Genomic DNA, 10,519 nt, shown 5'->3' with positions numbered 1-10,519 from the left:
AAGGACGGCCCCGCCTTCATCTGACATGCATGTTCGCGTAGTTCCGAATGTACGAATTCGTTTCTCCCAAATCAAAGCCAAATTGGACTCCTTTTGCAAAATTCATGTCGAAAGAATTACACATGAAATTGGACTCTCTCCGCTCATTATTCTCCTCTTGTCGCTATCAAAGGTTCCTTCAGTTTTGCTGCCTTGAGCTACGTTCTCCATGTAAATCTTCGGCCGCTCGTCAGTAGTGGTTTTCAGCTTGTATCATCACACCTGCATCCTCAAAGGTGATATCACACCTGTTCCTCGAATGGGCTTCCAAAGTATGAATCGGCAAAAAAAAAAGCATTCCTACAAATGGAGTACATGCCAATGCATGGATTTGATCTTGTTCTGCTCTCAAGTTTCTTGCCACTCGAAGCAGTCGTATGAAGACTCCCTGGGTCACAGAAAATACTTTTGTAAATCCATCTTGAACCTAAATTTACCATGTTCTGTAAATTAAAGTTATCCCACTCAAGATGTCCTTCAAAGGTAGGGAAAAGAATTGGTAGAATGTCACAATAACTTCATATTTGGACTAGACCTGCTAATGCCTAAAAAACTAGACTGTTTCCAGACCCACCTATGTTAGCAAACTATACGTCCCAGAACCAATCCAATCAACCAAACATCTCCTGATCTACCCAAATCACCCCAATTCTTCAACCCAAAGCAAACCTGACCTCAATTGAGTTCAAAAAATTCATGTCACCTTGCAAACCAATCTACGATGCTCCATCACGAAGAGGTTGCCGACTTGTTTCAATTGACGGCTCGAACTCAGCAGCCACTGACATGCAGAGCTCCAACAAATGGCTGTCCAATGGAAAATTTCAAGGATAGGTAGCACTGCCGCATACCACAAACATATCTGTCCTCTTGCTATGTTTTTCATTGGAATATAAAACTTGCTCAATATGTTAAAACTGTGACATATGGTATCACCCAAAGAGATTTTTTTTTCCACTGCTTCATAAGAATTAAAGAACAGACAAAAAAATGATGTACAAATGGGTTTTTCTGTACCAATCTGCAGCTTTTTGTACTTCTTTTTAATTGCTTGCTCTGTATCGTCTGGTCTGGAGCAACAGATAACTAAACCCAATCAATCTGCAACAACCACCCAAAAGAGGGTAAACTTAGCATGATTTACTGTGACACAACGATAAGGTAATAACTAATTTAAGCAGAAGACTTGAATATAAAATATAAATCCACAATTACCTTCCCAACAAAATCCAAGGCAAGGCATACACCAGTTAGTGGTGGCTTTGTGCACATACTGAGCCGATACCGTTCGCCAACTAGTGGTGATGTCTGCAGCTTCCCATGATGTTTAATTTTGTTCCGCTTGGGTTTGACAGACTGACAGTGAAAAGGCTGATTGCATATTGCAAGATCACCATCCTACAGTTTCTCCAGAAAAAGAGTATACCCATTTTACTTCTATAGAATGATGCACTGAGCCACCGACAAGATATTCATCCTTAAACTCCATGCAGGATTATCCAGTCATTTCTCTTGCGAATTGATCTTTCAGGCCATTTTCCTTGGATTATGGTCGTAACAGCTTAGCCATATTTAATGCTACCCGGACTTTCCTCAAATCATTTTTAAACCCTGAGCTACGAAGCCCAGCAATGACAGCACGCTTTGCAGATGCAAGAACATTATTACCTTCATGCAAGCAGATTCGCAAGAATTTTGATGCCATATGGTATCTACCCACCCTACATAGACCATGGACTAGTGATGTGTAAGTAAAATCATCCTTTAGTTTCATACACTGCAGTAATCTGATAGCTGCATCCACCTCTTGAAATTTGCAGAGCGCATCAACCAAGCAATTGTATGCCACAACATTAGATTGCATGCCCTTGATCTCCATGTAAAATAGCTGCTTTTCTGCAGCCTCGATATGTCCCATCTTGCACAGCCCGTTGACCAAAATTGCGAATGTGTACTCATCACTCTCCAGGCCGCCATCTTCCATCATGCTCACAAGCTCAAATGCGTCATCCAGCTTCCCTTCTTGGCATCGCATGTGAATCAGCGTGTTGTAGCACACACTGTCAAGCCTAGATCCATTTTGTAGCATGAGGTCACAATAATTATTAGCTTCTCCCAACCGGCCCTTCTTAACCAAAGCACTGATCACTGTGCAGTAAGGGTAGACATCCGAAATGTACCCTCTGTCCAGCAATGACAAGAAGGTGTCCAACCCCTGCTCAAACCTACCATACTTAAAGCAGCATTTCATAACTGCCGTGTAAGTGATAATATTTGGGGCATGATCAGTCCTCCCAAGCTCCCTAAGGACCATCCGGGCATAGCCCACCTTGCCTGAACTGCACAGCCCGTTAATCATGGTGTTGTAAGTCACAATGCTCACGGGGAGCCCCGCCCTCTGCAGGTACCTGAACATCCTGTATGCGTTCATCGCATAACCGGCCCTGAACATCCCGTCGAGGAGAGTGTTGTAGGTGGTGTCGCACGGCGCAATGCCTTTCTCAGCCATATCAGCAAACACCCGGTAGGCATCCTCCGGGTGGCCGGACCGGAACAGGCAGTGCATGAGGGGGTTGTAACTCCAGGAGTCGGGGGCGATCCCCGAACGGAGCATTTCGTCGAACAGGTCGAGGGCGTGTATCGGGAGCCCGCGGCGCGCGGCCCCCGCGATGAGGGAGTTGTAGGTGACGGCGTCGGGCTCCACCCCGGCCTCCCGCATCCGTCCCATGACGACGAGGCCAGCCTCGAGGCCCGCGGCGCGGCAGTGGGCGGCGAGGAGGGTGTTGTAGGTGACGACGTCGGGTGGCAGGCCGAGGCGGATGGCGTCGACGAGGACGGATTCCGCGGCGGCGAGGCTCCCCCCGCGGCAGAGCGCGGCGAGGCAGACGTTCAGCAGCCGCGTCGGCAGCAGCCACCGCCCCCGACCCCGAGCCATCGCTCCCGACCCCTTCGAACACCATGCGGGCATACAGCCTGGTCGTTTTCCTCCGTTCGCTATCAGCAAGGCTGCGGCCTTGCCATGGCAAGGCAGCTCGACCGCACGCGGCGGCCGGCGGCCTGAGGACGGCGGCGCCGCCGCCCACGGGGTGATCGCCTGGTCGGGGGACTCGAGGGTGGAGGGGTGGGAACACGCAGACCGCGAAGAGAGAGACTGGCTTGTGGGGCCATTGCAAGAGACCCCACATGTCATTGGAATAGACAGGTAGAATTCACCAGACCCCACCTGTCAGTCAAACATTAGGAATTATGTTATGCACACCTTCTTTGTAGATTTTCGTCGAAAAATGGACCAGGAATATAGTGTGGTCACCGGGGAAAAAAATGTATTTTCACACCAAAGCTTGGATCTATGTTACAAATGTTATCTGTGAACAATGAATACAATGAACAAATCGGCAGTAGTACATGGAGTGAAATTAATCAGCAGGGCTAATACATACACAAAATGGGGGTTAAAAGAACAAAAATGGCACTCAAAATCACAACATAAAACCAAAAGCCTCACTGTGCTTTCAAGGCTTTCTCCTTGCACAGCTGGTGCCACTCCTGCAGCACGGCGGCCTGGAGCGCACGGTGCTCGGCCTCCTCCGCCGTCAGCTTGGAAAGCGTCGAGGGGCCCTTGGGGTTCCCAAACTCGTCCAGGTCCTCTTGCTCCTTCTTCTCCTCTTCCTCTTCTTCCTTGGTTTTCGCCGGTGGCACCTTCGGCTTGGCCGCCTTGAGCAGGGCTATTCTCTCCATGGAAACCTTCAGCCGCTCAGCCGCCGCGCTCTTCACCTCTTCCTCCGGCATGTATTCCACGGCGCCGTCGGTGATGTCATCCAGCCAGCCCTGGAGGTCTGATTGGATCTCTCTTGTGATGGATTCATCGGAGGCACGCACGACGAATTTGCAGATCATTGTGGCCGTGTCATCGCCAAGATCAACATTCCGGCTGACCTCGCTTGCGCCAAAGATCATCATGCCCACAAACCCACCAAACCATGTCTTCGCGGCATAACATAACTGTAGGAGATCAAATGAGTTATAACCCAAGAATTTTGATAGTTATGTATATGAAAGAATAAAGAGGATGGTAACATGACTCAAGTGACACAGATTATTCAAAATGCTTACCTGGAACCCGGCTACTGTTCGGATGAAATGAGAGCAGACTTGATGGAAGGGCTTAGAAGAAATCGACTTCAACCCACTGAGGAAAGGAGAGCTGTCGTACTGCTGAGCAGCAGTGGCCTTGAAACCACTACCTTCATATGTGTATGTGCCAGTGCACTCCACCATGGCTGGCAAGCTTGGCCATAGCCGGAAATACTCAACTGGGGAGCACTCATATGGCAAGAGAAGTTCAGCAAGGGGGATCTTGTAGGGCTGGCACCGCAAAACAACTGGCTCACCAAGCTCCGGCCTAAGTGAGCGTTTCTGCCTAACTGTTTGTGAGTCCTCCTCTGCATAATCTCCTTCATAGTCTGCAGACCCTCCACTTCCATAAAATGGGTAATACAAGACTTGAACCCAGAGGGAGCATCTCTCAAAGTGCGAAACTCCAACAGTTACACTACTTTGGACTGGATCCTGCAGAATGGAAAGGCATTTTCCACATAAGGTGGATTAAAATAAGAGTTGGTTGATCTAATATGTGAATTATGCGTGTGAAATTTTATACTCGAGGATAATTATTTTAATTTGTTTAAGTTCAGAATTTATGGTGATGTTATATATTTCAGATCCCTAGCAACACAAGGGGCACTACACTAGTTTTAAATTATTGATGGGTAATTGTATAGTTTATACTAAGAACATCAGCAAAATAGGCACATTTAGATTAGTATAAGCACCTGGGAAACAAGATTACGTAGGTGCCGAACTGTGCGGGAGAATCCATCCATATAATACAGTGCTCCAGAGAGACCAACTCTGATATCAACCCTGTGGAGTTCCAGCTCAGTCAAATTTAAAATCTGCAACAACATAAACTAGTCAAACAACATGATAATACAATTCCAGGTCAAAAAATTCTATAGTTCAGAGAAAAGAAATATATGTGGAACCACACATGGTTGTTTTAACTTCTAAAATCAACCTACCTGCTACCAGGTAACAAATACAAAAATACAATTGCACAGTGCTGGAGCTAACACTGAAGATCCATCATGATAAGGCCACACATAATATGGCCTTAAAATGAGAAAACTGTGGCCAATAGGTTGCATAAGAATATTGGTTCCTATTTTTTAATAATATAGTATTTACAGTGTTGGCAAAAAACTGCTGGCAATTTTACCCCAGCCCCCCAAGATAACTATCTCCACGTTAAGAGCTAAATTGTCCCTAAACAGCATTTAACAGAGACCAAAACAGAAAAGTACAATAAAATGAATATACTGTTAAGCAAACAAGGGAAAGATGCATCGATCAGGCCATACCTTTAGATGTAAGGTGATTCTCCCATCAGTTGGATCTGCCAGATGATATGCCTCAATATAGCATGGATCACTGCTGCCAGTCAAAGAAAGTGTTTTTGGAAGCTCTTTGTGCAAAGCACCAATCCCCTTCATTTGTAGGAGAGTCAACTGAGTGGGATTTGGCCTCCAAAGCTCTTCGATGGCCTTGTGAACTAATCCTTCCAATTTCCTATCTTGTGCTGCAGATGCCTCTAAAAACTGAACAGTAAGTTTGTGGTGGCTAAATGGATAATCCCCTGTAGCATCACCTACACCAACCCACCTGAATAAATATTGGAAAGTTAGACATTTCATAATTTCCTAATGCATGTTCCAGTAGAGATTTTTTTCTCTGTTGTACAACATTTATGACAGTATATATCTAAATAAATGGTGACCCTTTGTGAAAGAATTAGTTACTCGAGTTTCAGAATACACTCACCTGTTATCAGGATGGTTCGTTAGATATTTTATTATTTGCAAGACATAACGCGACTGATGCTTGGTGACAGAATCAGCTGAAGTACTTGCCCTGAACTCCTCCAATTCTTTAGTGAGGAGCTGGCCTGCTCTTGCATTTCTCGATCCCAAACGTTGAGCGCATATGAGGACAGACTGCACATCTTGTATCCTACTTGAGGTAGTTGTAGATGAATCGATCTTGAATAGAATCTTATGCATGTTAGATATGATGATATTCAATGGATCCTCTGGGTCATCAGCTAAAAGAGGATCCAGACCTTCAAGATCAAAATGTTCAGAAATTGCCCATATCAATCGTCCTGAAATTCTTGGTGTATGAACCTGCAATAAAAGTAGAATATAGAGTAGAAGTCATGTCAACATCGGCACTTTATGATTATTACCAACTAGGAAAAGAATCTTTTACAGATGATGCAGTTCTAGTTTATAAATATTTGAAAAAAGAAAGGGGGAAGAAGAGCAAAAGGAAAGCCCAGCAAAGACAGCCATAATATAATCTAAACTAAAGTAAAGCCTTGTCAAAGTGTATGCTTTTTAGTTATTGAACGAGAGAAGTTTATGGGAAATGTACTTTAGAGCACAAGTTTTTGCAATAGTCAGATCCATGAGGCCGGAAAAGACAAGGACAAGCATAACAATGATGCATGCCAAGAAACAAAATCATGTACTGTAATATTATATAGGAGTTCAGTGCAACAGAGAAAAACTAATGGGTTGCCATAAAGATAGTATAAAATAGATAAACCACTGTTTTATTTATTTGGTGGATGAACGAAGCATCAACATTCAACAAATATAAAGAACTATGTGGGTTCATGTAAAACAAACATGCCATCGTGTTTAGATTTTAAAAGTTAAGATTAACTAAGAGCATAACCTCACGAAGATCCTTGATAAGCTGTAGCTGCAAATTTCTAAGCCTTGTCTCATTTAGAATCTGATCTTGAGATGCACCAGCTTTGATTGTCTTTACACCACCTCTAGTATCATATATATGGCAAAGCCGTACAAGCAACTTCAGATAGCAATCAATTGCATAGGTACGCCCACCACAGTCCCAAAGAACACAAGGCCTGCAAACTTCCACCACATCCAAAGCAGGTTCTGTCCAATTCAATGCACCATATCCAGTTCCATAAGCTAATGCTCCTATAACTCTGCTCTCTGTGCCAGAATTCTTCTGCTCAGGTAGGGGGAGTGATAGCTGGAAACAACTTTCGACTAGGGAAGCGACTAGCTCCTCTCTGAACAAGCTCTTGCTCGTTATGCTGTTTAGATCACCCTTCACATTTGCATCCTCAAATAGTGAGATCACATCTGTTCCTGGAACAGGCTTCTGACCTCTTCTAACACTCTCTTTTGCAAAAAGATCAACACAAAGAGCAGTCCGACAAATACATGCCAATGCATGCATACGATCTGATTCTGCTCTCAAATTCCTCACCATTTGAAGCAGCCTTTTGAACAGAGACACCTGCATCACAAAACATACTTTTGTAAATCCATGTTATTATATGCATGTAACACAGATCGCCGGTTAATGCTAGGGAATATAGTGGCAACTAATATCGTGAGAAATCAAATAATTGTTGAGTTGAATGGCAGCAATCAGGAGATGGAATTCCGAACCAACTAAGGTGCCATTTGGTTCACTGCTGGCAACTCTAATGAAATAGTTTAGATGGTGTGGATAGCATCCCAAACCTGTTTGGTTTCATGGTGCACTCATAATAAACACTAGCTGGTTAAAATTACATGTTATATTGGAATGAGTTTAAAGACATAAATTCAAACGAAACCTTGATGTCATTGAATGATTGAAAGGAAGCTATATTTGAACAAGATCATCTACAGTTGATGATTGTAAATATTCAAATTGACCGAAAATTGCCCTCTACAGCTGCCAGTGAACACTAAGAACCCATATACCCACTTCCATGATCCTTATAGTCATACAGTTGGTATTGAAGGTTGATCTAAATTTTTACTTAGTATATTATAGAAATAACTAAAAGTAATCATCAGATTGACTAGGCTAAAGTAAGTTGCTATGAGGAGATTGATTCAGACCTGCATTCCAAGATCGAGTAAATGGAGATTAGTCACGACGGCTCTGACAATGGTTTCCCTCATCGATGAGAACTCTTGCCGGTCCCAAAGTGTCAAAATTGCAGTAGTGGCAGCTGAAGCCCACTCCGGCTTGCCTCCAGGCACATCTGCAAGTGCCAACATATTTATCCCCACCTCGAAAACCAATGGTGGATCCAGTGAGCTGAGGAAAGGCAGCAAGTGCGAGATGATATCCGACACCCCAACCAGCTTCTCCGCGCTCGACTCCACACTGTCATCTATTGTAGTGTCCCCTGGCTTGGCAATCTGCCGCAATGTGTTCACCATGCCAGAAGCAACCATTTTCGCTGCGTGCACAATAGGGTACACGGTGACCCGGAAGCGCTCTACTGGCATAACCATGGAGCGTGCAATGAGCATGTTTCGCCGGGACCAAATGAAATTGATGGCTTCAGCTGCCCACTGAGCACGCACGGCAAGCGCGCCCTCTCCATCAACAAGCTTGTCCCCGGCAAGCCGGCTCATCCGCCGGGCATCCAGCTCCTGGAAGAGCCGAGCAAGCGCCTCAAACGCTGTGGCAGCCACAGCATCCGCAGGGTCCAATGCAAGCTCCGCCAGCCGCCCCCACCAAGTGGTAGCGTGCCCCATGAGCGAGGGATTAGTGGAGCACATGAGCGCGAGGTCATCACGCGGGAGGAGAGAGGATAACGAGGTGACGGCGGCGAGACGGAGTGACTCGGCGGACGACGAGAGAGCGGCGGCGATGTCGGCGTGGGCGGAGGAGAGGAGGGAGGGGAGAAGGTGGGAAGGGAGCGAGGGGAACGAGGCAATGGAGGAGGCGGCGACGTCGGGGTCGGGGAAGGAGAGGTCGGAGCGGAGGGAGGAGAGGAGGAGCGGGTCGAGGAGGTCGGGGGGCAGCGGCAGCGCGCGCAGGAGGTCGAGCGCGAGGCGCTTGCACACGGCGGAGGAGGGCGCCGACAGGATCTCGGTGGCGACGGTGCGGGCGAGCGCGGAGACGTCGCGGCCGGCGGCGCACTGCTGCAGCGCCTGCAGGAGCGCGGACGACTGCCGCAGCGCGTCCGACGAGCGGAGGTCGGTGTTGATCTGCGCGATGAGGAGGTCCATCGCGCCGCCGTCGCGGGGAACTCCGGCGATCGCCGGAGTTGGGGGAGATGGGGAGGTCGCAGATCTCAGAGAATGGAGTGTGGGAGAGTTCGAGGGTCGGATTTTGTTGTAAGCATTTGGATAGTGCTGCGGGTGGTGGTAACGGGTCGGATCCTTTCCGTGAGAGACTGGAGGGTGGGCCAGCAACTGGGATGATGGTTTCGGGTTCGATCTGGACCGTCTATGCAGCGTGGCTGGACGGAAGTTGCAAGATCAGACGGTGGAGGTTGCTCCTCTGGTAAAATGAAAACCACAAGTGACACTGGGCAGATTATCTGATAAAAAAATATATTTATTGTTCTTATATCGGACTAATTAACACAAGTTACAAGAAAATCAAGATGAAAACCACGAAATTTTTTTATATCGGGCATCCGATACGGGCATGCATGCATCAGGCGCCCGCTCCTCCCATCGCGCCTCGCCCAAAAAAGCATCCACGTCGTCCTCACTATGCGCTCCACCACACGCACCGTTGCAATAAATCACCCATATATTATGGAAATGCTCTATTAAGAGAATCCGTTTTATTTTTTCTTCCACCAATAATGTTTCAGCAAGTATATTCATGTCACTATGTATAAATCAAATGTTGCAGTGAATTGAAACATCATTTCTCTGTTTGCTAAAATATTATTTTTATATATGGTGAAATAGCTTAAAAATTGTTATTTCCTATGTTGTAGCAAAATGTTTTAGAAGGTGGGTTGGTTGTGTTTCAACTTTTAAAACGATTAAAACATGTTCGATCAACTTAGTGAAAAACTTCTGATCTACTTGTTGGAACATCACCCGATTTTTTCAAACAAAAATCGAACGCTCGATTTGTAGGCGCCTCTTGAAAACCACGTGCATCCATGTGAGAAAATTGCATAATAAAACACTATGAGTGATACGCACACGGTGAAATTGTTTTCTAACTAGGGCTTTTATTTTTGCGGATACTATAAAATTGGTATGTTTTGTTGGTTATTGAGTAGTACAATATTATGATATTATTATTTTTGCATGTCTTTTGCCCTTTGGATAATTCGTAATCTGAGACTTCGCTTGGTATCTGAGACATTTTGGGGCTGTTTGGTTCCCCGCCAGACTTCGCCAAGCCTTTAATGCGGTAGCCACGCAAAATAGGCTATTGTTTGGTTCCCACGTAAGTTGAGGCAGCCACACCACGTTACATTTCATTTATGTGATAGTTTTCGCCACAAGTGCGGCGAGCCTTTCCTTCGCCATAAAATTGTGGCAGCGCCACAACCTGGCTGGCTACCAACGGCATCGAACCAAACAACCCCTTTGTTCTTCGACAATCCAGTCATCTTACATAG

At 45.9% G+C, this 10,519-nt stretch overlaps 2 protein-coding genes across 5 annotated transcripts; both read right to left on the bottom strand.

The window, feature by feature from the left end:
- Positions 1–48: 48 nt before the first annotated feature.
- LOC4330986 (putative pentatricopeptide repeat-containing protein At4g17915) lies at positions 49–3,197 on the bottom strand. 4 transcript variants are annotated; one of them, XM_066307310.1, is made up of 4 exons: positions 1,255–3,197; positions 1,057–1,140; positions 743–846; positions 49–427 (listed from the first exon to the last, which is right to left on the bottom strand). In XM_066307310.1, the coding sequence occupies exon 1, from the start codon at positions 3,005–3,007 to the stop codon at positions 1,586–1,588; it is 1,422 nt and encodes a 473-aa protein (XP_066163407.1). In that variant the 5' UTR covers positions 3,008–3,197; the 3' UTR covers positions 49–427; positions 743–846; positions 1,057–1,140; positions 1,255–1,585. The 4 variants fall into 4 exon arrangements, with proteins under 4 accessions (XP_066163407.1, XP_066163406.1, XP_066163405.1 ...); XM_066307309.1 differs by having other exon boundaries at positions 714–1,140; XM_066307308.1 differs by having other exon boundaries at positions 743–1,140.
- A 140-nt stretch (positions 3,198–3,337) lies between these two features.
- Positions 3,338–9,229, bottom strand: LOC4330985 (protein TPLATE). Its single transcript, XM_015770017.3, has 7 exons — positions 8,031–9,229; positions 6,838–7,434; positions 5,920–6,281; positions 5,460–5,760; positions 4,872–4,994; positions 4,153–4,608; positions 3,338–4,041 (listed from the first exon to the last, which is right to left on the bottom strand). The coding sequence occupies exons 1-7, from the start codon at positions 9,153–9,155 to the stop codon at positions 3,541–3,543; spliced, it is 3,465 nt and encodes a 1,154-aa protein (XP_015625503.1). The 5' UTR covers positions 9,156–9,229; the 3' UTR covers positions 3,338–3,540.
- Between the last annotated feature and the right edge of the window lie 1,290 nt (positions 9,230–10,519).

This window comes from Oryza sativa, chromosome 2 (assembly GCF_034140825.1).
Source record: "Oryza sativa Japonica Group chromosome 2, ASM3414082v1".
Classification (NCBI taxonomy): domain Eukaryota; kingdom Viridiplantae; phylum Streptophyta; class Magnoliopsida; order Poales; family Poaceae; genus Oryza; species Oryza sativa.
The sequence above is the reverse complement of the archived record's forward strand: the minus strand, read 5'-3'. Positions and strand labels throughout refer to the sequence as shown.

Bases quoted from the DNA above. Each gene is read 5' to 3' on its own strand.
- LOC4330986 (XM_066307309.1), bottom strand. From the start codon at position 3,007: ATGCCCGCATGGTGTTCGAAGGGGTCGGGAGCGATGGCTCGGGGTCGG.
- LOC4330985 (XM_015770017.3), bottom strand. From the start codon at position 9,155: ATGGACCTCCTCATCGCGCAGATCAACACCGACCTCCGCTCGTCGGAC. The intron at 6,282-6,837 runs GTTATGCTCTTA...CTTTTATTGCAG, and splicing joins TTATCAAGGATCTTCGTGAG to GTTCATACACCAAGAATTTC. The intron at 4,042-4,152 runs GTAAGCATTTTG...GATCTCCTACAG, and splicing joins GAACAGTAGCCGGGTTCCAG to TTATGTTATGCCGCGAAGAC.